Source organism: Carcharodon carcharias, chromosome 3 (genome assembly GCF_017639515.1).
Source record: "Carcharodon carcharias isolate sCarCar2 chromosome 3, sCarCar2.pri, whole genome shotgun sequence".
In the NCBI taxonomy this organism is placed as follows: domain Eukaryota; kingdom Metazoa; phylum Chordata; class Chondrichthyes; order Lamniformes; family Lamnidae; genus Carcharodon; species Carcharodon carcharias.
This window is the reverse complement of record NC_054469.1, coordinates 111724550-111751635: the sequence shown is the minus strand read 5'-3', so window position 1 is coordinate 111751635 and position 27086 is coordinate 111724550. Positions and strand designations below refer to the sequence as shown.

General features: G+C 39.4%; 1 protein-coding gene across 3 annotated transcripts in view; it reads right to left on the bottom strand.

The window, feature by feature from the left end:
• Positions 1 to 201: 201 nt before the first annotated feature.
• The window catches only part of casd1 (CAS1 domain containing 1), a 125716-nt gene continuing 98831 nt past the window's right edge, over positions 202 to 27086 (bottom strand). For all 3 annotated transcript variants that reach the window (XM_041183518.1, XM_041183520.1, XM_041183519.1), the window contains 5 exons: positions 16177 to 16278; positions 15152 to 15292; positions 11305 to 11382; positions 11101 to 11193; positions 202 to 7367 (listed from right to left, as the gene is read on the bottom strand). In XM_041183518.1, coding sequence (XP_041039452.1) covers positions 7104 to 7367; positions 11101 to 11193; positions 11305 to 11382; positions 15152 to 15292; positions 16177 to 16278 — 678 coding nt within the window. In that variant the 3' untranslated portion in view covers positions 202 to 7103. The remainder of the gene's footprint in view (positions 7368 to 11100; positions 11194 to 11304; positions 11383 to 15151; positions 15293 to 16176; positions 16279 to 27086) is intronic.

The window sequence follows — 27086 nt, the reverse complement described above, 5'->3', positions numbered from 1 at the left end:
GTCTGATAGAATTTTCTGTAATTCTAAGTCAGAAATGGACTCTCACATTAAGAATTGGCAAGGCACTAGATGGTAGCTGGTACATGAAATCACATTGCAGCAAGAACCAGAAAAGGAGGAGAAAGTAAATATAAACATACCAAGGTAAAGAAGTACTGTCTGTATTAAAAAAAGCACACAAGACAGCATTACAAGCATTAATAAAAGTATTCAATTTTATTTTAAAAACCAAGTCCTAAAATTGCTAATTACAGAGGAGTTTTATGCTTCAATTTTTACAACATACTAAAAGTGACAAAGTATTTTACACTACATTTGTCTAAATTTATGTTACAGAACATGAAGTGCAAAACAGCAAATAACTGCAATGAAATATTTTGGGTACACAATATATTTACGCATATCTTGTACTTTTCATGCAAAATCAGATTCAAATAATGGAGGAATCAGGTCAAATCTCAGTCATTTAACTTCATGGATCACTCATAATTGAGACAGGCTAGATTTGAACATTTTTTTATCCAGTTGAAAAATGAAGCAAAAATAAACTTACATTTCAGGTAGAGACTAAACAGCAATGACAAGAAACATTGTACACAAGTCTAATAAATGTATGTACATCTATACAACTCAAATTTTTCATTGGCATACTTTTGGCTGAAATATACATTAGAATGTACTGTGAGAATGCAATAATCTTTCAATATGTTTACTCACTGTAAGGATAGCAAACATCTAGAGATTCAATAAGTAGATTCAACAGAAGTCAATTTTTTTTTCTACAACTCAACTTCAGCACAAAATAAACTTATATTTCAGGTCGTGCGTAAACCACACATGACAATAAAAGAATAGTAGTGCAGAGTATAGTGTTACCACAGTGTCAGAGGAGCAAAGAGACACACAATCATGAAATCCTGTTAACAGAGCAATCTCATACCCAAATTAAGTAACACTTAACAATAAAGGAATTTTATTGGAATCATCACTTACTACACACATTAAATCACGGGTTTTGCCAGCACACTGGAAATTCTATGTCAGACTCTCCAACTCTATTTAGCATTGGTCATGATTGTTTTTTTTTAAAAAGGGACCTATTTTTAATAAATACGCTGGCTCAGGTAACATTTTGTTGAACAAGCTAACAACCACGAGAGGGGTTGTTAAAATTTTCACTAGTACAATGTTATTCAGTTGTGTAAATTGTAATTTTTCCCGGCTGTTCATAAATGCCACATTGCTGTGAAATGATCAGGAACTCACAAAGCCACCATTTTAAAACCTATAGATCAGAAATTTCAATGACATGCCCAAAAATGTTGCAATCAGACACCATATTAAGACATTGCAGCATTAACAGTTTTCTTTAAAGGAACAAAATAAATTCCAGTTCAATATTTTTGATCATTATCCCTAATTTGGAGCAGAAACATTTAAAAAAAGCAACAAACCGGGAAAAAAAAAAATTTTTGACTAGCTTCAAGACCAAAAACCCCTTGAATTTACTGTTCTTTGTAATCGGACTTCATTTTGAAGAGTGTTCCTAATCGATAAGCTTTTCCTTAAAAGAAAATGAATGCTTTATTTACTTGAGAATCTATTACATTATTGATCGGGTTACAAATAAGACCATCATTTCTATTTCATCCTAAGAATTAAATTTAAACAGAAATTAAAAATGACAGTGTGAATTTCAACTCAAAAGCTGTAGACAGATAATGCAAAGGAATTAATTCAGCATTTAATCCATTGCATTTTTAAAAATTGTTTGCCATAATGTCTTGGGGTCTTTTAACAATTTCTACATTATCTTTGGCCTAACTAAGAAATGCTGTAAGAATCAAAAAGGTACGTAATAATGTACAATCAAAATAGGTTCTAAGCAGCAAAGGAGTAGGTGAAATTAATGTGTTTTAAAGACTTAGAAACTGAAAGAGTGTCTCTGGTTTTGTTTTTAGATCAGTGCCTGTAGGTAAGGAACATCACAAGGCAGAACTATTATACTTTCCAAACTATTTGAGTGCATATTTGTCCCTTCTGGAGGAACTTGTAATTTTTATGCTGCTGAATAAAGCAACTTCAAACATACAACAACAAACCTAAATTGCAAGATAGTGTGTCATCTTGCCAATTTCCAGATTGAAACTCGGACTTTATCAAATCTTAAAAAGTTTATTAAAATGCCCATGACATGCTGTAATTGGTGGAATCCATACAGTGAGAAAGATATGGCCAGCTATTCCCACTGACACGCTTTAATAGTTATATTCATCCAAAAAAATTATTTAAATGTATAGTCCATTTCATAAGTTTTAAAGTAAGCACGCGCAAAAAACGTGCATTTTCTGCTTTCATTTGGGCATTAATTAACACTGGCATTTAAGTTTACATTGGGCATACCAATAAAATAACACAAAGGTGTTTTCTGACAAGTGGATATAATGTGAAAAAATTTACCTTTTCTGGTCTGATAAATTCATTCAGACTACGTCCCTCACGATGGACCATGGTGGTTATTTTGAAATTGTCAGATATACACATCTAGGAGTAATATCTGTTATTCAAAAAAATGTTTTCTTTTTGATCTGTGCTTTTCATCAATTCTTACCGATTCCTAATAAAGCAATAACCTGTCAGGTTAACTATAGAATCCTATTGCTTAACTTAACTTGGCTTTTCCTGCACAATAATCTGTACATTTCACTGGACTATTTCAGTTAAACAGTGAAATTATATAATTTGCTTATCCTGTGCAGGCAAATATTAAAAGTGTCCATCACTGTTCTTTAAAGGTTTATATAGTCATAAAATCATAAATGCATAGCCTGAATGGAATAGAATGCTCTTTTATTGAGTATGAACATGTAGCAAATGCTTTTATGGTGCTGAATACCAACATTATCTACCTTATCTATGAGAAGCATAACCAAAGGTAGAGCACAACTTTTTGGCAATAGTGAACATTGTAATGGTTATGGAAACATTTAAGAAACATGTTTGGGATTGCACTTGGAACAATTCTAGATGAGGCTGGAGAAGAATATTACACTGGGTCAACTAACGAAACAAAGATTTGTCCCGATTCCACTACAATGCAAGCAAATAATAGGAAGCATTGCTTTGCTTTTCATCCAATATTAAACCTCATCCTAAAATAGGAGCCACTAAGGAAGCCTAAAAAAGGAAGTAGGAATTTTCTGTTTAATTAAACTAGTCACTGCTAATTTCCCAGTTTCATTCCCTACTGGAGATAACTGCATTAAAGAGTCTAACTTTTGTACATACCTAACATAGGTCCATAACAACTCTTCAAAAGGAATATACTTTAACTGTAACTAAAACTACCACGCAATTTATGAACTACCCAGGCAAAAGACAACTTGTAATAATAAACTAAGGATTGACAAGCATACTGGAGGGACAGACAAATTTATGGTATTTAGAAAGCAGCAGCTGCTTACAAACTACTTTACATTAGTTTAAAACTTTCATCGTCCTGCAGGTTTCCATGCAATTGGCAGTAACCTGCTGATTCACCAATACCAGCTTGCTAGGAAAAGCTCAGAAATAATTTTTTCCTAGCAGTTGATCTTAGAAAACCTGGGAAGTTTATTTTAGGTTTGGTACATAACTGTTGATGGCCTAGCAAACCACTAAATCCAATATATGAAACAAGAAAAATTGAAATATGAAAACTATGAATATCTTAGAAAAGAAGGTTTAAATATCATGCATTCTTCAATCTGCTTAAGCCAGAAATAAATTTATTTAGGATTTGCACAACTGGTCAGTTATTTTACATATGGCCCACAGGCTAAATAAAAATGTGTAGAAAGAAACTGACTTCAGCCATTAATCCAGGTGGAATTCTCCTTCCATACCAATTAAGTGTAAACATTATTGAATAACACTGCACTCTACAACACAAATTCTTAAATTTAAAACAGCAAAAACTTAAAATCACATACAATTTCAGAAAGATGCAAAGCAATCCTAAAGAAGTCACATGATTAAAAAGTGTACAACAAAATATAATTTTGACTTTAAAGTAGCAACGTTAATTTTCACATCTCACACTACCCTGGAAATCCATCATAAACAAAACCAAGTTATAAAGGAAACTGCAAACATTTAAATAATAAAAATCAATTAGCACTAAGCTGTTTCAGGAAAATGTTGGAACATTTATAAACTTACCACAGTCACATAGCTCCATAAGTGCAAAATCTCAAAAACAGAAAAAAATTAACTTATACACAAAATATGCTTGACCTGCAATACTGCAAGAGCTCCAAAACATAAATGGTGATATTAAAATTTTGTGCTCCCAAGTGCAATAAAAACTGTCAATAAAAGATATTAACATTTGGTATTACATTATACTGTACTTATATATTAATTTCTGTAACTGCAGGAATTTACTTGAGGCAGAAATCTGATCAAGTTGAGTAAGTTCTCCAACCAGCCATCATTTCAAAACTTAGGTTTAAAAAAAAGGGAAGGGTCACATCATAAAAGTCACTCCACTTCTGGTGACCATGGATACAAGAGACTGTGTAAATCATTCACAAGCAAAGTATGTTGGAAAGAAAAAGACATGCAAGTAGTAATACATTATAAAATGAAATTCTTAGTGCAAAACTTACTCAGAGCATTGACATTTTAGAGTTTCAGAAGAATTAACAACCTAATAAAATAAATAAGGCTCAAGCAATTGTGGCAACCAGAAACAATAGTGTGAACTTAACTACTGTACTAGAAATCTGATTACATTGCAAGAATTTTTTTCCACCCCAAGTTGATATCTGGCTTTACCCACTTTGACTCACATCTCTAGAAAAATTAAATTCCTGTGAATATGCAATTTCCTTCCCAAGGATGCTGGGCACAGTTGCACAGTATCTTGCCTATAAGGCCATGCTTCATGTGGTTTTGAACTGACTACTGGCAGAGTATTCAATTGTGGAGTGCTCTGTAGCAGAGTGCAATCATATGCAACAGGAAACACCTTTTAGCATTTAGCCCAACATTGACAAGGTCACTTGTAGTGTCCCCAATGAGATCAGCTAATTAAGTATACACAGAGTCAAACCTGGAATCTTCTGGTCTGGCTGTCTCAATGCTACTGCACCTCTACCCACTTGTTCATTGGAGAGAAGGGTGGGAACTTCATATGAAATCTCATTAAATATGGGACCAAATCAAATTTTTAATCCTGATAAATTAGAATTTGAAGTGCCCCTGAATCTCATCTCACATATCCAATTTCTCTTTCAAAGTTGGGCCACAAATGACACTGAGAAACACTGAATTCCTTGAGAATCAACTTTTTACAGTCATACTTCAAGAACCCATTCAGTTTTCAGCTTGTCTAGTTTGAAAAGTATGTGTTGTATGACTTCAAAATATTTGCTGTGAAATATGCAGATATGCTGAAATTCGAAGGCCATTAGGTGCAGAAGGATTAAGAGAAAAACAATGTACAGCAGGGTCTTTAAATGTGAGTTAAATCAGAGGTTACCATGATTTCAAAAAGTATCAGTAACAATGATTTATGGCACCTTGTATATTAAAAAGAAACTAATAACTACTTCAAACAATTTAGTTATTTGATTTATAAATCTAGTGAAAAAATAAAACGGTGAATGAAGAATTGCCTTTTACAAGTCACCTGATGATTTCCAGTTTGTTATTTAAAAAGAATACAAATATAATTTGTCACGAATGGCTAAAAGCTGATAAAGTTAGTGAGGCTACATATCAATGTTTAAAAATGCATAAACAAGATATGTATATGGCCTTTCTACAAAAAGGAATCCACATTCTGATAAGAGGTGACTTGTAAAATGCAGTTCAAGTCTGATTTAGAAACTATGGTGAACCCATAAACATTTAATATATATCCTTAGCTCCCCCACTTTCCCACTACCAAATTTTTAAAAACCTAAATAGCAGCAGCAAATGCATTCACCTAATTTCCTTTAATTTTACTAATAAACACATTTTAGCACATTGTTAGTAAGTTCCATTGTAATTCAATGATCCTAAAACATAACTGATCATACAAGTTGAAATGGTCTCAAACTAACTGGAACTGGTGATTTAATCATGCTTGCTTAATTTACAAATCATTGGCCACTTCACTTGTACACAAAGCAAGGGTCCCTAATTAGACCAATGTTTCAGTCGATTGACAATATTTCAGATTAGGAGTTTTAGTTTTACAACAATTAACCATTTATTTCACACCAGTCATTTTTTTGTAAAGAGCAACATGACAGTAGCCTAGGACTAGCAGTGGCTGAAACTTTTTGGCAGCCCTATTTTGCCACTAATACAACACCACAATCAAAAGTAACAACCAACAAGCCTTTTTTCAAGTGAGGAATAAATTGGTGGACAAACTCTAACTAAGCCTTTTCACTTTGCCGTGCTCCATACCAATATTCATTCTTTAAAATGCACCTATACGTGAAGTGTGAGATAAAGAAAGAACCACTTCTTTTCCACCACCCCACCTCCCCAACATCAGTGCAACAAAGGAAAGAAACATTTCAAAGTCCTCAGCATCAGAAAGTTATGATTTTCAATAACAGGGCTATACTGAATCAGAAAGAATATGTACCTTCAAGTATTTAGGACCAAACTTAACTTTAGCAGATAACCTTAAACTATTTTGTTCCTAAAGCTGAAATAATTGCCAGTTTAAAAAAAGGACAATGGAAATATGGAAACCTTGAAGCAGAACTAAAGTAAAGTAACATCCCTATAACCACCCAACATGTGCCCAGGAAATGCTATACATCCAAAAAGAAAATGACATGAAAGAGCATTTTAAAAGATGCCACGTTTTCAGTAGTCATTCCATCAATCATGCCAATACTTATAAAAGTCACTTTCAAATCAATTATATGACCAAACATTTTTATCACTTCTATTTACTTAGGCAGTACCATTTTTCAGATTTGATAGTGATGAATTGAAGTGTCGCACAAATTTATGCTTCTTTCTTCCCCCAATACACAATTCTTTGAGGTTCTCTTTTTTATTAAATATGAAGGTCAAAAATAGGTACTTGAGCCTGCTCAGTCATTATTTAGTTACTTGTTCAATTGTTCAACAGTTGACAATGTGAGAATTCCCAATAAAAAAATAGCTACACACAGCAGTCTTTTCAGTGCAATGTAGTTATCTTTGGGAATGGCTATTTGTACAAGATCATTTGTGATCTGTGAGATTTCATGAGCAACTAGCACAAAAATAAAAGTGCTGACAATAATGTTGAGCACTGGGTTTCCAGGAATGAGTACGAGGATTCCTTTGGTATCTGCCGCAAGCCAGATGTGGTATTGACATATGAAGAGCTGAATATGAAAAAAAAAGATTTCAATGTGAGGGGTAATACAAGCTGGTATAATATACAGTCAGTTCAAAATTTTAACAAGACCAGCTTTCCACAATTTCTAAGACCACTTAAACAAAATTGGAATTCATTTTTTTTCCTCAGAGGACGAAAAGACTGTTGGGTTCCATATGATATGAAAAGAAATCCAGAACTTTATATTCTTTTGCCATTTTTAAAAACTGATTTTCTGCAGAACCAAAAAAAGGTTGTTACGAGTCACATGACCACAGGGTTGGCCCTTTGTCTGGGGGCTACACCTAGAAGTTGCAGGAACAAAGGAATTATTTTCTCAGCTTCTGGAACCTCACACCTCATTGTGCAGACTGCTTGTAATCACAAAAGACCAAGAGACACCCACATCAGAACTCATCATGCCTATAAAGCTACTAACAGATTCATATCATTGCTGGGACTGACCAGGCCCATTTCAAGGGGAAACCGAAGGGACATCATTTGCACCTGATAAGCTCACCTTGCTCGCGGAGTCAGTGGGTCTGCCTAGACAATGGCTTCTCAACACCAGACCCTCAATATGGAAGTCAATTCTTTCAATAACTAATGACTGGGACATTATCAGTCCTGAAATGAAAGTCAGTTCCAGACACTGGATAAGCATCCCTTTTGCAGTCAGTAGAGAAGGAAGATTACATAACTCAAGGGACCATTTTGAAATCTCTAAGCACCTTTCAGAACTGAGGAATCCTCAGACTCCTATTTTAACATCAACTGGACAGGACTCCATCAACTTGGCTGAGTAAGCAATCGGTTACCACCACTCAACTCCACGAAGCCGGCTTGATTTTAAAAATTGCTGATCAGCAGCTACCAAATGGTCTAAGAACAGAAGCCCATTACACTGCAGCATCGTTCATTTCAAGAATTTACATATTGTTACCTCCAACCAAAAACTCATCAGAACTGAGCCCAGCCACAAAGGAAACAGCTTTGGACTTTGACTTCTTGGACTCTGGAAATCACATGAACTAATATTCAATTCTGTGGATCCTGAACACAAAAACTCCTTTTTTCTATCCCCATTTGAGTGTATATGTGTGTGAGTGTGTGTGTATATGTGTGTGAGTGTGTGTGTGTGTGTGTGTGTGTGAGTGGGGAGTGGGAAGTTGCAGACACTCCTCCCCCAGGTTTTTGAATGTGAAATACACTAACTTTTTGAGTTAATCATTAGGAGAGTTGCCTGCAGATTATTAGTAAATTGGATTACGCAGGTCCAGGGATTGGGAAAACATGCCAAAGCATACTTTAAAGGTAATTCAAAACACCTTCTGCTTACGAACAGGTGGTAAGAGGAAATAGGTACAATTAGCCTGTCTCTCTTCTGTCTGTAACACAGGCAAGTGAAGAGTATTCCATCACACCGCTGAGTTGTGCCTTATAGATTCTGGACAGGCTTTGGGGAGTCAGGTGGTGAAATATTTGCTGCAGAATTCCAAGGCTCTGACCTGCTTTTGTAGCCACAGTATTTATATGGCTGGTCCAGTTCAGTTTCTGGTCAGAGGCAAACCTCAGGCTCTACATGCCCCCTGTCCATTCTCTAAATCATGTTGTACCATGTCTGGGAGCAACTGGTTTGTACAGAAACATGGAAGTCAGGAAAATATTCTTCAGCACCTGCAACTCCCTGTAGACTTTAGCAATTTTAAAAGAACTCTAGAAAGTACCAAACAAAGTACAATCAACAACAATCAGTAGAAATCAAACAACTAATTTGTGAGTTGAATGATCCTTTTAGAGTGTTGGGAGAGAGCGGGAGGTGGTGGAGGGTGTCTTCCTGCTGCTGAAAAGTCTTGAGACGTGTCTGATTAACAGAAAGTATTAGCTAAAGAGTCGAGTTCCAAAATGCTAGTTCTTGCGTCAAATCGACGTAGAATGTTGATTGACATCACATTCTGCCTTCTCTGCATTCTTCTGGTAGAGGCTCACTGTGCTTGCTAATGGTCCTCACTAATACGGTACCTGGAGTGATTTAAAATAGAAGCGTGCGCGCATGCACCTAAGGACATTCGTAACAACCAGAAAAATGTGTTACAGATCCGAATTTTGCCCCCTGTTCTGGTGGTATTGTTGCCCTTAAAACTCAGTGGCCAAAATAATCTATCGTGTAACAGTGCATCCAGTTATTTAAAAATCAGTTCACCAGAATACTGTATTTTATAACATTGCCATCAAAATAAGTTCCACTTGTGATTATGAAACCCAACGATTATACTTAATACTGTATTCAACTCTGGCTTCAAAGCAGCGTTGAAGTTTTTTAAGATTGTACAGACTATCTTTTTGTGATAAATGCTGAGATTGGTCAGAAAAGGTGCTTTAGATTCATGCAGTTGCAGCAGTAGAAACACGTTTTTGTTCAATTTGTTTCATTACTGAGCTTTAAATGGCTAGCTACATATGGAAAATTACACCAGATTGGTTAGCTGCCTAATAGTATTTGGATCAGCAATGGCATTGAGTTTCTGTTAATGATGTGAAAGACTTCCGCACTAGAAAATATCCTTTTTAAAACTTGAGGAATGCACTTAAAAGAACTTGATGCCTTGAAACATAACTACAATTTAATGGAATTACCAACAATTTCTGATAAAAATGCTGAGTGGCTTCAATATTTCAAAAATATTGCAACAATAGGCAATGCTGTGAGCTTGTCAAATAATGAAATTCCAGGGCCTCCTGAAAGAAAAAGCCTCTTTAAGGTTGGGGGGTTGGGAGGTGGGAGGAAGAGAACAAAAAGAATAAAGATCACATCACAAACTAATCATCTTGCTTAAGGACAGTCAGCTCCCTGGCATCCAACCCACTGGGATAAACTCATTGGTGCATCTCTTCCACTGTCATCACTCTCATTACTCATTCCATTCCATGTTTTTATCCTCCCACCTACACATGCCTTAACTCTCCATCCTCCCCTCGTTCTCAGCTCGCCTCCTTTTCTTACTCTGCAACCCCATTTTCTTCTTGCCCATGTGCTTTACTACATCCCCCTCCTCTTCTGTTCATTGGATCTGCTCTGCATGCCCGTGACCCACTGCCCATTCAATTGCTCCTCTCATCTTGCTCAACATGGTTCCACCTATGTATCAGCAGTGGCACAGTTGGTAGCATTCCCACTTCTAAATCAGAAGGTCTGGGTTTAAGTCACACTCCAGAAACCGAGCATAAAAATCAGGGTGCAGTGCAGTACTGAGGGAGTGCTACACTGTTGGAGGTGCATCTGCCCTATCAGGTGGATGCAAAAGATCCGATGGCACTATTTTGAAGAGCAGGTAAGTTATCCCTCAATAAGCATCATTAAAAACAGATTATTTGGTCATGATCACACTGCTATTTGTGTGAGCTAGCTGTGTGCAAATTGGCTGCCTTGTTTCCTGCACATAACAGAGACGACACTTCAAAAATATTTCATTGACTGCAAAGCACTTTGAGGTGGCCGGTGTTTGTGAAAGACACTTTTTAAAAAAAATTATTTGTTCATGGGATGTGGGCATTGCTGGCTAGGCCAGCATTTATTGCCCATCCCTAATTGCCCTACATAAAAGTCTCTTTTTTTTGGCCATAACTTCACTTGTCATGGGGAATTCCACGGAAGTTTAATGTGTTTATTTTTAAATTCTCAGAACTCAACTCTCTCAAAGTGAATCTATGTAAATTTACACATCATATGGGCCACTTACTTCCAAGGAAATCTTGCCAAACCAGGCAAAAAAGGAGCTGTACACAGAACGAACATAACCAGGAATGTTCCTAATAAGAATGAAGGACAGAATCTGGGAAAAAAAAAGTTTGAGAGATTTGATAAGAAATACCATGTGTAGCATTTATAGCAAATATACATTTATAGCACAACTTAATCTTGAATCAGAGATAAAGGAAAATACCTGCAACACAGAGAAGTAAGGATGAAGCTCATTGCACTCAGTTTTGTTTTTACAGCTGGCACACCATATTGAATAGGTCTGTGTAAACAATTAGGTGGTTATTTGTTGCCAATACACACACACACTGAAAAAAGAGATAAATTATGTACATATTCTGATAACCTACTGAGTTAAGTATATCGCTTGTTTGTATTTAGCTATTAATTTGCTGCTTCATAGCAATAAAGTTAACATTCAGAAAATAAATTCACAAATTGCTACTTATTGGAACAAGTACAATACCAGCTAAATGAGAAAAAGTCGCATTTATTTAAATCTCAACATGTTCCCTCTACTTCAGAGAAAGTTTTCTTCTCACCCCCTCTTTATGTTCCTTCAGCAGCCCACAGTCACTGACCAATACAACATTCAGACCAACACTCTCATCCCTGCTCCTATGATGAACAAAGGGCTAAAATGGATTAATTTAGAATGCTTATCCACGCCCCCCCCCCACCCCCCATTGCCTTATCAAGTGCCCTAGTTTGCAAATTGGGTTATCAATTTGAAAAGTGCTGATAAAGGCAATATCAACATAAATATTTTTTCAGCTGCTGGTAGTGTTGCAATGTATTTGCTGTTTTTATTTCAGACCTCCATGGAAGGAGCAGGAGCACAGGTGTAGAGCAGAAATGAAGGTGGTTAGCAGGGGTGATGTGGGAAGAGAAGAGGGGATGGGAACAACAAGAACAAAGTGGAGTGGGTGTGGAAGAGTGCAAAGTTATGCTTTGTGCGGGGGGGGGGGGCTCAGTTTTTCTAAGCAGTTAGAGTTCAGAATGAGACTTTTCTTTCACTGATGATTACAATTTTACTGGGTGTTGTGTGCGTTAAGAGCAAATTTTAGTTGCAGTGGGTTACCACCACCCCAACCCCTCTCCGTACCCCAACCCCTGCCAAAGCCTGGCTCCTGGCTCACGACTCACTGTGGGGAGCAAGGGTGAAGGCTGATGGCAATTATTTGTCTATTAATGCAATTAACAGGCTGGAATTTCCTTTTTTGGAAGGCATACAGTTGGAATGATAAGCACAGTCTTGCAGTAAGGATAGTGAGTGCAAATTCAGCAGAACGTCTGCTGTGGTGCGTCAGTGTCAATTAATGTTTTCAGATCTAGGAGTGCTGGGCAAGTCTGAGGTTTAAGAGATGTACAGTTAGCTGCTTAAGGGTTTATTTTTATTTTTTCATGGGATGTGGGCATTGCTGGCTAGGCCAGCATTTATTGCTCATCCCCAATTGCCCTCGAGGAGACGGTGGTGAGCTTCCTTTTTGAACTGCTGCAGTCCATGTGGTGTAGGTACACCCACAGTGCTGTTATGGAGGGAGTTCCAGGATTTTAATCCAGTGGCAGTGAAGGAACAGCGATATATTTCCAAGTCAGGATGCCGTATGGCTTGGAGGGGAACTTACAGGTGGTGGTCTTCCATGTGTCTGCTGCCCTTGTCCTTCTAGATGGTAGTGGCCGTGGGTTTGGAAGGCACAGTCTAAGGAGTCTTGGTGAGTTCCTGCAGTGCATCTTGTAGATGGCACACATTGCTGCTTCTGTGCGTCAGTGGTGGAGGGAATGAATGTTTGTGGATGGGGTGCCAATCAAGCAGGCTGCTTTATCCTGGATAGTGTCAAGCTTCTTAAGTGTTGTTGGAGCTTCACTCATCCAGGCAAGTGGAGAGTAATTACATCACACTCCTCCCTTGTGACTTGTAGATGGTGGACAGGCTTTGGGGAGTCTGGAGGTGAGTTACTTGCTGCAGGAGCTCTAGCCTCTGACCTGCTCTTATAGCCACAGTATTTATATGGCTAGTTCAGTTCAGCTTCTGTTCAATGGTAACCCCCAGGATGTTGATAGTGGGGGGGTTCAGCGATGGTAATGCCACCAAATGTCAAGGGGCGATGGTTAGATTCTCCCTTGTTGGAGATGGTCATTGCCTAGCACTTGTGTTGCATGAATGTTACTTGCCACTTGTCAGCCCAAGTTTGGATATTGTCCAGGTCTTGCTAGAATTTAGGTATGGACTGCTTCAGTATGTGAGGAGTTGCAAATGGCGTTGAACATTGTGCAATCATCAGCAAACATCCTCACTTCTGACCTTGTGATAGAAGGGAGATTGTGATGAAGCAGCTGAAAATGGTTGGGCCTAGGACACTACCTTGAGGAACTCCTGCAGTGATGAACTGGGACTGAGATGATTGTCCTCCAACAATCACCACAACATTCCTTTGTGCTAGGTATAACTGCAACCAGTGGAGAAATTTCCCTCTGATTCCCACCGACTCTCATTTTGCTCAGGCTCCTTGATACCACACTCAGTGAAATGCTGCCTTGATGTCAAGGGCAGTCACTCTCATCCCTAGAATTCAGCTCTTTTGTCCATGTTGAGCATCAGTGAGGTTATTTTTTTTTGATTCGTTCATAGGATGTGGGCGCCAGCATTTATGCCCATCCCTAATTGCCCTTGATTCAGATGGCATTTTTTTTTTAAAAAAAGAGTCAACCACACTGCTTTGGGACTGGAGTCACATGTAGGCCAGACCAGCTAAGGACAGCAGATTTCCTTCCCTAAAGGGCATTAGTGAACCAGATAGTTTTTTATGACAATCGGCAATGGTTTTGCAGTCATCATCAGACTTTTAATTCCAGATTTATATTGAATTCAAATTTTGTCACCTGCTGTGGCGGGATTTGAACCCAGGTCCCACTGTACAATTGAAAGCTATGAACCCCGGAGCATTACCCTGGGTCTCTGGAATACTAGTCCAGTGACAATCCCACTATGTCACCACAAATGCCCCTTGATAGCATTGTCGATGACCCTTTCCATTACTTTACTGATGATCGAGAGTAGGCTGATGGGGCAGTAATTGGCCAGGTTGGATTTGTCCTGCTTTTTGTGTACAGGACATAGCTGGGCAATTTTTCAAACTGTCGGGTAGATGCCAGTGTTATACTGCAACAACTTAGCTAGAGGTGTGGCAAGTTCTGGAGCAAAAATTTTCCATACTATTGCCGGAATATTGTCAGGGTCCGTAGCCTTTGCAGTATCCAGTGCCTTCAGTGACAAATGGCACAAAGCAACTGCCCGCATTGCTTACGATGATGGTCAAAGATCTAGTTCTAAAGTCAAGAAAGGAAAGTAATTGCCTGGTGCACCAATATTAGAATTACCATGTGCAGCTTTGCAAACTAGCGGCAATGTTACCGGTCCAGTACTTCAGAGGCCTAGGTTAATGCTCTGGGGACATGGGTTCATAATCACACCACAGCAGCTGGTGGAATTTAAATTCACTAATAAAATCTGGACCTGAAAGCTAGTCTCACTAATGGTGACCATGAAACTATCATTGATTATTGTAAGGATCCATCTGGTTTTCTAATGTCCTTTAGGGAAGGAAAACTGCCATCCTTACCAGTAAGGCCTACATGTGACTCCAGGTTCACAGAAATTAAGTTGACTCTTAATTGCCCTCTGAAATGACCTAGGAAAGCCATTCAGTTCAAGGGCAATTAGGAATGGGCAACAAGTGATGATCTTGCCAGCGACACCCATAGCCTATGAAAGAATAAAGCAAACTAGAACAGAATGTGGGGGGGGGAAGTGCAGGAGTATAATATATACTCTGTATAATACAATTATACAGTGTTTATTCAGTGTAAGTTATGATATTTATTCTAGTGAAAATGATATTTAAGACTTTTCTTTGCTTCTTTTGCACAAAACTATAACTTGCACAGTTATATCAGTCTAGTATTGTCGCATAGCTATAAAATATTCCTAAATAATCTCATTTATCTGAATTATAATTTGTCAGACTCACCAAAAACACAACCACTGATGTAAAAAGTAACAAAGATGACAACCTAGGTGCGAACAATGTCTCTCCTTTGCTTTCAGAAAGCAGATGACCCTTCTTTAATGCACCATAAAGTAAAGCAAAGACCATACCATGTAGGACTGCCTGTATAGAAACAGAAGGATATTAAATTTAAAGTTAAAAAGTTATATTTTCACAGCACTGAGTAACTTTGAGTATCATCCATGCACTTTTAAGTAGCAAAATAGTAATATCACAAGCCATTTTAATCAACATAAAGTATGCAGAGCATAGCAGAAATTATTTTAGAATGATCTGGAAGATAAAGACAGATTTTGGATGGAAATTGGTCTTTGTATCTAGCTCTTAACCCTTGCTGTGAATGACCTGATATTTATAAACTCCTTATAGCCTTCTGATGCTTATTCATCATCAAATCTATTTAATTGACAACTCTCTTCAGGTACACTTGATCTTTTTAGAAGAGGCCAAAGTGCATTTTCATCTCAACAGCCCAGTCTTTTTTCTTTCTACAGGGTCCATCTACTGCAACACATTATAATGTACATTATTTTATAACTCTGTGTGTATTTAAATGAGTAATCATAAAGTGCAAATACATTACCAATTACTGCTGCAAGTATTCATTGCAAGTTAATTTTTATTTATTTTGAAGATACAATCCTTTTCCTTTCACTTTCCAATTCTTAGTAATTTTATAATAACCCAATTGACAGTACAACACTAATCTGTATTAACAGTATAACTAAATCTAAATTTATAGATAATAACAGAAAGACGATATAAAAGCAAGAGAACTATAACCCTGTGATCCATAACTTAGGACACTGAATTTGAACTTTTCAACTTTTAAAAAATACAAGTAATGATGAGCAATAACCTGGTTGAGAAAACAAGAACCTCCTATCAAACAAGTTATTGCTAGAAGAGCTAAGCCTTTTAACTTTCAGATCATTCCATCACTGCAGTAATTAACAAGATATTTATGACAGCTGATATATACATACAAAGCGATCTAACTTCCATCGAAACCACCATTCATGAAGGAATCCCTGCCATTCAAACAGCTTTGAAATTGGCCACACTGAAAATGCGTTTTCAAAAGAACTCTGAAAACAAAACAAAGAATATTTAGAGATTCAGCACAATATTAAGTAGGTTAAGCTTCGAAATCACACACAAAATAAATATAAACTTCCCCGTATGCTGTGAGAACAAATCCTGTGTCTCAAAGTTTGGTTAAATTTAATGCAAATTAACTTAAAGTCATAGAGCCATTACAGCACAGAAGAAGGCATTTGGCTCACTGAATTCATCCTAGCTCTCTGCAGAGCAATCCAGTCAGTCCCATACTCCCACTCTATTCCCGTAGTCCTGTAAGTTTATTCTCAAGTGCCCGTCCAATTTCTTTTTGAAATTATTAATCATCTTGCTTCCACCACCCTAAGCAGTGAGTTCCAGATCATTGCCATTCACTGCTTAAAAAGGGTTTTCCTCACATTCCCCTGCTCATCTTGCCCAAAACCTTAAATCCGTATCTCTTAATCCTTGCACCATCCGCAAATGGGAATAACTTTTCTTTGTCTGCCTTATCCAAACCTGTCGTAATCTTGTACACCGTTATCAAATCTTCCCTCAATTTCCTTTGATCCAAGGAGAATAACTCCAAGTCATGGGTCAGTTCACACTAAGATATGCAAGTTTGTTTTTCAGCTCGCATCACAGCTGGTAAAATAATGCCCATATGAATAACTTTACTTTATTTCAAACTTGGTAAAGACTTGTGACAGTAAGCTAACATGACTTGAAATCTGAAGGATGAATGACGATTCTATGCCTGAAAAATGGGTGACATTAAATTGAATTAAGTACAGAACTTTCCACCTTCATGGTCTGAAGCAATAGTGATTAACAGCATTTATCTTTATGAGCAGAAGATAGCAATTTAGCACAAATTTTATGCCACTGAGGTAACAAACTGGTGTTCAGATGAAGGAATAGACAATGACATAACAAACCCTTTTTAAGTGTCTCTTTTAATTGGAACTTTTTTTTGGGGAGGAAAAAAATTAGCAAAATCTAGCACACAAAGATGGTTCTGGAACACCTTCATTTTACATTTAAGCTAATGGTCCTGAAGAGATTTGAGTGTGAAATGGTTGCAATTTAATTGTAAGCACAAAATAAATCAGAAACGAACAAAAAAAAGGAGGAATGACTCAGCCGTTTAAGTCAGTGAGAGGCTGAACTGCATGGATCAGAAAAATATCCCAGATTTGTGCTGAGTTACTCAGTCTCTCATCAGTCTGGACAACAACAAGAATGGTACAACTGGCTTCTATAGCCTTGGATAATGTGTCAGGGGAAGGAAAGAAAGTCAGTTAGGGCTCTTATTTCCAGGGATAAAGATCAACTTGTGCCGGTTTCTGGCACAATTGGAATGGGAACCAGATGAAGTGGATCGGAGGCCCAAGCCAAATCGTGCCTCACTGCTGGCACCAGTCAGGCAGCCTAATGCAGCTTTGACCAAGCAGATTCTGACGAATTTTGTCCAGCTTCAATGCCACAGTTTGGGTCAGTGAGGGAAGCTCAGGACAGTAGCTGCAGAGTATTTTTCTGAAGCCAGAAGCCCTTGTGGCCATATTTTCAGCAATACATGATTACTAGTTAGGCCACTCACACCTAGTACAATTTGGTGGAAACTTGCACGGCACAAGCTCTGCTCATTTATAATTAAACTTCGTATCGGCATTCTACAGTCATTAGAACCACAATTTAGGTATATAAACTGCTGGACGTCAGCTTCAGGCAGGCATCCTGAACACCTAAAAGGCACCCACTTCTAATATAGTGACCAGCTTACTTTCAGGCTCCACAAATATTCCCATCCTCAAAATGGGGGAGCCCAGCACATCAGTACAAAAGGCGAGGCTGAAGCTTTGCAAGAATCTTCAGTCAGAAGTACCAAGTGCATACTCTAACAGCCTCTTCCTGAGGTCCCCAGCATAACAGATGCCAGTCTTTAGCCAATTCAATTCACTCCATATGACATCAAGAAATGGCTAAAGTCACTGGATATTGCAAAGGCTACGGGCCCTGACAATATTCCAGCAGGGTAGAAAGTCACGACTTGAAATCTGCAGGACGAGTGACCATTCTATGCCTGAAGAATAGGTGACACAAAATTGAATTGCCTCCCTTTCAATCTCTGATAAACAATCCAAGTTGGAAGTGCTGCCTCACAAAGTTGAACATGATAGAATGGAATGAAGAATGCCTTACCACTGCTATTTAAGTGAATCATAAATTGGATTATTTTTGCTGGCTGCTCGTGTAATTTTCTGCTTTTGTAGTTTTCTTATTCTTGACTAAAGTTTCAAAGGTCTACAGGGAGACTCTGCGAATTGGGCATGACTAAGAATGAACAGATGTCACACAGAGCAGGACAAGCTGCTAACAGAGCAGAGGAGGTGGCGAAGGGCTATCAGTAGCAGGTCAGAGTAAAAGATCTGCATCTTGGTAAAGAACAATGCGCAAGACATCTGAAGGATGTCCTCCACGAAATCTACCAATGGCTATAGCCATAACTGTAACCTCAATGCAGCAATGACTACTTTGCTAGTGGCTGCGAAGGTGACCATGGTGCTGAACTTTTACGCAGCTGATTCCTTCTAAGTTGGAACTGGAAATGTTTGCAACAATTCAGTTTGCCGTCCTCTGTTGTTAAAAAGGAGTTCACGGATGCTCTCTTAACAACAGACAGAGTGAGCAAGTGGCTTCACTAGTATTGCCGGATTCCTCTTGGTGAAGGATGCCACTGACTGCATGCATGTAATTTTTAAAAATTCCTTTACAGGATTTGGACATTGTCAAAAAGGGCAGCATATATTGCCCATCCCTAATTGCCCTCGAGAAGGTGGTGGTGAGCCGCCTTCTTAAACCGCTGCAGTCCATGTGGTGTAGGTACACCTGCAGTGGTATTAGGAAGGAAATTCTAGAATTTTTGGCACAGCAACAGTGAAGGAGTAGTGATATATTTCCAAGTCAGGATAGTATGTGGCTTGGAGGGGAAGTTACAGTTTGTGGTGTTCCCATGCACCTGCTGCCTTTGTCCTTCTAAGTGATCGAGGTTGCGGATTTGGAAGGTGCCACTGGAGTTGCTGCAGTGCATCTTGTAGATGGTACACATTGCTGCCACTGTGTGTCGGTGATGTAGGGAGTGAATGTTCAAGGTGGTGAACGGGGTGTCAATCAAGTTGGCTGCCAGTAAGCAGGTTGTTGCTGTGTTAAGTGCTGCCTGACAGCACTGTCGACGACACCTTTCATCGTTTTGCTGTGGACAGAGAATAGGCTGATAGGGTGGGAACTGGCTGGGTTGGATGTCCTGCTTTTTGTGGACAGGACATACCTGGGCAATTTTCCAAATGGTGGATAGATGGCAGTTGTAGCTGTACTGGTACAGCTAAGGGGAGGGGTGCAGCTAGTTCTGGAGCACAAGTCTTCAGTGCTATTACTGGAATATTGACAGGGCCCATAGCCTTTGTAATATCCAGTGACTTCAGCCATTTCTTGATATCACATGAAGTGAATTGAATTGGCTAAAGACTGGCATCTGTTATGCTGGGGACCTCAGGAAGAGGCTGTTGGATCATGCACTTGGCACTTCTGACTGAAGATTCTTCTCAAGCTTCAGTCTTGTTTTTTGAACCGATGTGCTGGGCTCCCCCATTTTGAGGATGGGAATATTTGTGGAGCCTTCTCCTCTGGTTAGTTGTTTAAATTTCTATCACCATTCACGATTGGATTTGGCAGGACTGCAGAGCTTAGATCTGATCCATTGATTGTAAGATCGCTTTGCTCTGTGTAGTGCATGCTGCCTCCACTGTTTGGCATGCAAGTAGTCCTGTGATGTAGCTTCACCAGGTTGACACCTCATTTTTAGGTTTATCTGATGCTATTCCTGGCAGCATGCCCTCCTGTACCCTTTACTGGAGCAGGGGCAATCCCTTGGTTTAATGGTAATGGTAGAGTGGGGCATATGCCAGGCCATGAGGTAAGTTGTAGTTGAATATAATACTGCTGTTGCTGATGGCCTGTAGCGCCTCAAGGATGCCCAGCATTCAAATGATAGATCTGTTCGAAATCTAACCCATTTCACATGGTGATAGTTCCACACAACACAATGGCAGAGATTAGTTAATGTGAAGATGGGACTTTGTTTCCACGATGAATGTGCGCTTGTCATTCCTACCAATACTGTCATGGTTGGATATGTGACAGGTAGAATGAAAAGGACAAGGTCAAATAGGTTTTTCCAGATTTTTGGTTCCTTTGCTACCTGACGCAGACCCGGTCTTGCAGCCAAGTCCTTCAAGACTCAGCCAGCAATGGTATTACCCAGCCACTCTTGGTGATTAGAACATAAGAAATTGGAGCTGGAGTAGGCCATTCGGCCCCTCAAGCCTGCCCCACCATTCAATAAAATCATGGATAATCTGCCCCAGGCCTCAACTCCTCTTTTATGCCAGCTCCTCATAGCCCTCAACTCCCCGATATTTCAAAAATCTATCTAACTCCTCTTTAAATACTTCCAGTGATCTAGCCTCCACAACTCTCTGGGGTACAGAATTCCAGACATTCACTACCACCTGAGAGAAGAAATTCCTTCACATTTCAGTTTTAAATAAATGTCCTCTTATTCAGTAACTATGTCCCCTAGTTTGAGATTCCCCCACTAGTGGACACATCTTCTCAACAGCTACCCTGTCAAGCCCCCTCAGAATCTTGGACGTTTCAATAAGAGGACCCCTCATTCTTCTAAGCTCTAATGAATAAAGGCCTAACCTGTTTAGCCGTTCTTGGAAAGTTTACCCCTCCATCCCAGGTATCAGCCTAGTGAATCTCTGTTGAACTGCCTCCAATGCTAGTGTATCCTCTCTTAAATACGGGGGCCAAAACTGTACACAGTACTCCAGGTGTGGCCTCACCAACACCCTGTACAGTTGTAACAAGACTTCCCTATTTTTTAACTCCAACTGCCTAGCAATACAGGCCAAAATTCCATTTGACTTCTTAATTACTTGCTGCACTTGCATGCTAACTTTTTGTTTCATGCACAGGAACACCCAGATCCCTCTGTGCTGCACTTTTTTTTGGAGTCACTCTCCATTTAAATAATAGTTTGCCTTTTGAATCTTCCTACCAAAGTATTTTCAAAGTACTTCACACGTTCCTACATTAAACTCCATCTGCCAAGTTTTTGTCCACTCACTCAACCTATCTATATTCCCTTGCAGATTCCTTATGTCCTTATTACAACATGCCCTTCCACCTAGTTCTGTATCGTCAGCAAATTTGGATGCATTACACTCTGCCCCCTCCAAATCATTAATATAGATAGTGAATAATGGAGACCCTAGGACTGATCCTTGCGGCTCTCCAAGTCACATCTTTCCAACCTGAAAAAGACCCATTAATCCTGACTGTCCGTCTTCTGTGTGTTAACCAATCCTCAATCCATGCTAATACATTACCCCCAATACCGTGAGCTCCTGCCTTGTGCAATAACCTTTTATATGGCATCTTAGCGAATAGCTTCTGGAAATCCAAATACATTACACCTACTGGTTCCCTTTTATCAATTCTGCTGCTTATATCCTCAAAGAACTCTAGCAAATTGTCAAACATGATTTCCCTTTCACAAAACCATGCTGACTCTGATTGCGTTAAGCTTTCCTAAATGTCCTATTTCTTCCTTAATAATGGACCCTAGCATTTTCCCAGTGATGAATATTAGGCTGACTGGCCTATAGTTTCTCAGAGCACATTTTGTGCCCTTGCCACTCTCAATGCTTCTTCCAACTCATGTTCTGGAGTACTGATTTTCAGCCTTGCTGGGGGGGGGGGGGGGGGGGGGGGGGGGGGGGGGCGTTGCGTGTGATGGTGGTAATCAGCAGGAGGTTTCCTTGCCCATGTTTGATCTGTTGCCGAGAGACTTCATGGGCTCTGAAGTCAATGTTGAGAACTCTCAGGGCAACTCCCTCCTGTGTGTATATCACTATACTTCCACATCTGGTGGGTTTACCCTGCCTCTGGGACATACCAAGGGATGATGATGGTTGTGCTTGGTGAATGTATTGTCTCTATAAGGTATGATTCAGTGAGTATGACTATGTCAGGCTCAACTAGTCTGTGGGATAGCTCTCCCAACTCTGAGACAAGCCCCAAGATGTTAGTAAGGTTGAATTTTACACCTAGTTTGAAAGGAAGAATCAAATATAACCCCTGTATTCAAGAAGGGAGGGAGGCAGAAAACTATAGGCCAGTTAGCTTGACGTCTGTTGTGGGAAAGATGTTAGAATCAATCGTTAAGGAGGTTATAGCTGGGCACTTAGAAGAGCTCAAGATAATCGGTAAGAGTCAGCATGGTTTTTTGAAAGGGAGATAGTGTTTAACAGTTTACTAGAGTTCTTTGAAAGAGTAACATGCGCTGTGGATAAAAGGAGCCTGTAGATGCACTGTACTTGGATTTCCAGAAGGCATTTGATAAGGTGCCACATCAAAGGTTACTGCGGACAATAAAAGCTCATGGTGTAAAGGTTAACATATTAGCATGGATAGAAGATTGGTTGGCTGGCAGAAAACAGGATGCATAAATGGGTCTTTTTCTGATTGGCAGGAATGGTATCCCCCAGGGGTCTGTGCTGGGGCCTCACCTTTTTACAATTTATATCAATGATTTAGGTGAGGGGAGTGAAGGCATGGTAGCTAAATTTGCAGATGACACAAAGATAAGTCAGAAAGTATGTTGCAAAGAGGGCATAAGGAGGTTGCAGATGAGATAGGTTGAGTGAGTGGACAAAAATCCAGCAGATGGAGTATAATGTAGGAAAATGTGAGGTTGTTCACTTTGGCAGGAAGAATAAAACAGTAGAGTATTACTTAAAAGGAGAGTGGCTGCAGAATTCTAAGGTGCAGCGTGATCTAGGTGTTCTAGTGTATGAGTCACAAAAAGTTAGAATGCAGATACAGCAAGAAATTAAGGTGGCTAATGGAATGCTATCCTTTATGATGAGGAGAATTGAACATAAAAGTAAGGATGTTATGCTTCAGTTATACAGGGCATTGGTGAGACCGCATCTTGAATATTATGTGCAGTTTGGTCTCTTCACTGTTGCTGGATCAAAAACCTGGAACTCCCTTCCTAATAGCACCGTGGATGTACCTACGCCACATGGACTGCAGGGGTTCAAAAAGGCAGCTCATCACCACCTTCTCAAGGGATGGGCAATAAATGCTGGCCCAGCCAGCGAAGCCCACATCCTGTGAATGAATAAAAAAAAAAGGAATGAAACTGGATGGACCACCTAGCATCGACCGAGGCAACAGAAACAATAGCTGCACACAACATATGAACATACAAAATAGGAGCAGAAGTAGGCCATTTAGCCCATCGAGACTGCTCCATCATTCATAAGATTGTGGCTGATCTGTTAGTGTTTTAAACTCATTCACATTTATCCCCGATAACTTTTGGTTTGCTTGCCTGACAAGAATCTATCTACCTCTGCCATAAAAATATTTAATGACCCTGCCTCCACCACCTTCACAGGCAGAGTTCCAAAGTCGCACAATTCCTAAGAGAAAAAAAATTATCTTCATCTCTGTCCTCAAAGGGTGACCCCTAATTTTAAAACTGTGCCCACTAGCTCTGGACTCACCCACCAGAGGAAACATCCTTTCCGCATCCACCTTGTCAATACTGTTCAGGATCTTATACACTTCAATCAAGTCACCCCTCAATGTTCTAAGTTTCAGTGGAAGCAAACCCACTAACCTTTCCTCATAAGATAACCCGCTCATTCCACATATCAATTTAGTAAACCTCCTTTGAACCGCCTCCAATGCATTTACATCCTTCCTTAAATAAGGAGACCAAAACTGTGCACAGGTGCAATCTCACCAATGCCCTGTATAACTGAAGCATAATATCCTTACTTTTATATTCAATCCCTCTCATAATAAAGGATAGCATTCCATTAGCCTTCTTAATTACTTGCTGTACCTGCATACTAACTGTTTATGACTCATGTACTAGAGCACCTAGATCACTCTACACCTCAGAATTATACAGCTGTTCTCCATTTAAGTAATACTCTGCTTTTTTGTTCTTCCTCCCAAAGTGAACAACTTCACATTTTCCCACATTAAACACCATTTGCCAGATCTTTGCCCACTTACTCAACCTATATCCATCTGCAATCTCATGTCCTCATCACAACACACTTTCCTATCTATCTTTGTGTCATCTGCAAATTTAGCTACCGTGCCTTCACTCCTCTCATCGAAGTCACTGCTGTAAATGATAAAAAGTTGAGGCCACAGTACAGACCCCTGTGGGATTCCACTTGTCACATCCTGCCAAATGACCCATTTATGCATACTCTGCTTTCTGCCAGCCAGCTAACCTTCTATCCATGCTAATATGTTACCCCTATACCATGTGCTTTTATATTCCATAATAATCCTTGATGTGGCACCATACCAAATGCTGGAAATCCAAGTGCAGTATGTCTACAGGGTCCCCTTTATCCACTGTGCTACTCCTTCAAAAAACTCCAATAAATTGGTTAAGCATGATTTTCCTTTCACAAAACCATGCTGGCTCTTCCCAATTGCCTGGAGAAAGTGCCCAGCTATAACCTCCTTAATGATTGATTCTAGTAACTTACCCAAGCTAACTGGCCTATAGTTTCCTGTTTGCTGCCTCCCTCCCTTCTTGAATAGAGGGATTACGTTTGCTACTTTCCAATCTGATGGAACCTATCCAGGATCTAGCGAATTTTAGAAAATTAACACCAGCACGCATCAACTACCTCATTAGCCACCTCTTTTAAGTCCCTAGGATGTAGTCCATTGGGACCCGGGGAAATGCCAGCCTGCAGCTCCATCAATTTGCTCAATGTCGTTTCCCTTGTGATTTCAATTTCACAAAGTTCCTTTCTCCAGTTCGCCTCCTGATTTGCAACTTTTACTGGAATGCTTTTTGTATCCTCTACATGAACACAGAAGCAAATTATTTGCTCATTTCTTCCACCATTTCCTTATCATCTAATATTAACTCTCCATTGTCACTCTCTGGGAGGACTAACACTCACTTTACTTATTCTTTTCCTTTGTAAGTACCTACAGGAACTCTTGCTATCCATTTTTACATTTCTAGCTAGCTTCTCCTCATACTCTAATTTCTTTCTCCTGATTAACCTTTTAGTCATTCTCTGTTGTTCTTTATATTCTGTCCAATCATCTGTCCTGCCACTCATCTTTGTGGAGTTGTATGCTTTTTCCTTAAGTTTGATGCTTTCCTTAACATCTCTAGTTAACCATGGATGGTGGATCCTCCCCTTAGAATTTCTTTATAGTAGGAATGTACTTATTCTGAATACTCAAAAATATCCCTTTAAATGTCTGCCGCTGCTTCTCTATTGATCTATCCTCTAGCCTAATTTCCCAGTTCACTTCAGCTAGCTCAGCTTTCATACCCACATAGTTGCCCTTATTTAAGTTTAAGATACTAGTCTTAGACCCACTCTTCTCCCTTTAAAACTGGATGCAAAATTCAATCATATTGTGGTCGCTGTTACCTAGGGGTGCCTTTACTCTGAGGTCATTAATTAATCCTGTCACATTACAAAATACCAAGTCTAATATTAACTCTGTCTTTCTCTCTACAGATACTGTCAGACCTGCTGAGTTTTTCCAGCAATTTTTGTTTTTGTTTCTAATATAACCTGTTCTCTGGTTGGTTCCAGAACATGCTGCTCTAAGAAACTCTCTCAAAAGCATTCTAAGACTCCTCATCCAGGCTACTACTGCCAATCTGCTTTTTCCAGTTTATGTGTAAATTAAAAATACCCATGATTATTGCTGTCCCTTTATCACAAGCACAAAATATTTTCTCCTGAACACTTTGTCCTACACTGTGGCTACTGTTAGTGGGAGTGGTCTACAGGCCCCCTATTGATTCTTTTCCTCCTACTATTCCTCATCTCCACCCAAACTGATTCTACATCCTGATCTCCTGAACCAAGGTCATCTCTAACTACTGCATCAATGCCCTCCTTGATTAACCGTGCTATCCCTCCACCTTTACCCAGCTTACTATTCTTCTTGAATGTCATGAACCCCTCAATATTAAGGCCAAATCTTTGTCATCCTGCAGCCACAATCCATATCAGATCATATTTATTTACTTTAATGTGGGCCATCAATTCATTTACTTTGTTATGAATGCTACGATAGCCTCCAGTTTTATCTTTCTGTTACCTTTATAACATCTAGTATTGATTACTGATATATTCTTAGGTTTTTTTCTGTCCCTTCCTGCCATACTCTGACCACCATTTCACACATTACTATTTTCCTCTCCTGTCTTGACTCTACACCTTGAATTGCTACCTCTACCCAAGCTTGATCCCTCACCCCTCGTTTAGTTTAAAGCCCTCTCACTACTTCCCTAGTTATACGATTTGCAAGGACACTCGCAAAGGTGTAAGCACTTTTGACACTTCCCCTCCCACTGCAAGTTCCTCTTCAACCCTGAGCAGATGTCCCGAACCCTGGCACTAGGCAGGCAACACAGCCGTCTGGACTCTCACTCTTTGTTGCTAAGAACCGTGTCAATCCCCCTCACTTTACTATCCCCTACTACCACTACATTCCTTTTTTCTCCCCCTGCTTGAGTGGCTTCCTGTACCACAGTGCCTTGGTCAGCCAGCTCATCCACCTTGCAGACTTCTCTTTCAGCCACAGAGGTTGTGAGCATCTCAAACCTGTTTGACAATTGCAAAGCCTGAGGCTCCTCCCCTATTGTCTGCTCGGTTGCGTTACCTGCCTCACTGACAGTCACATCCTCCTG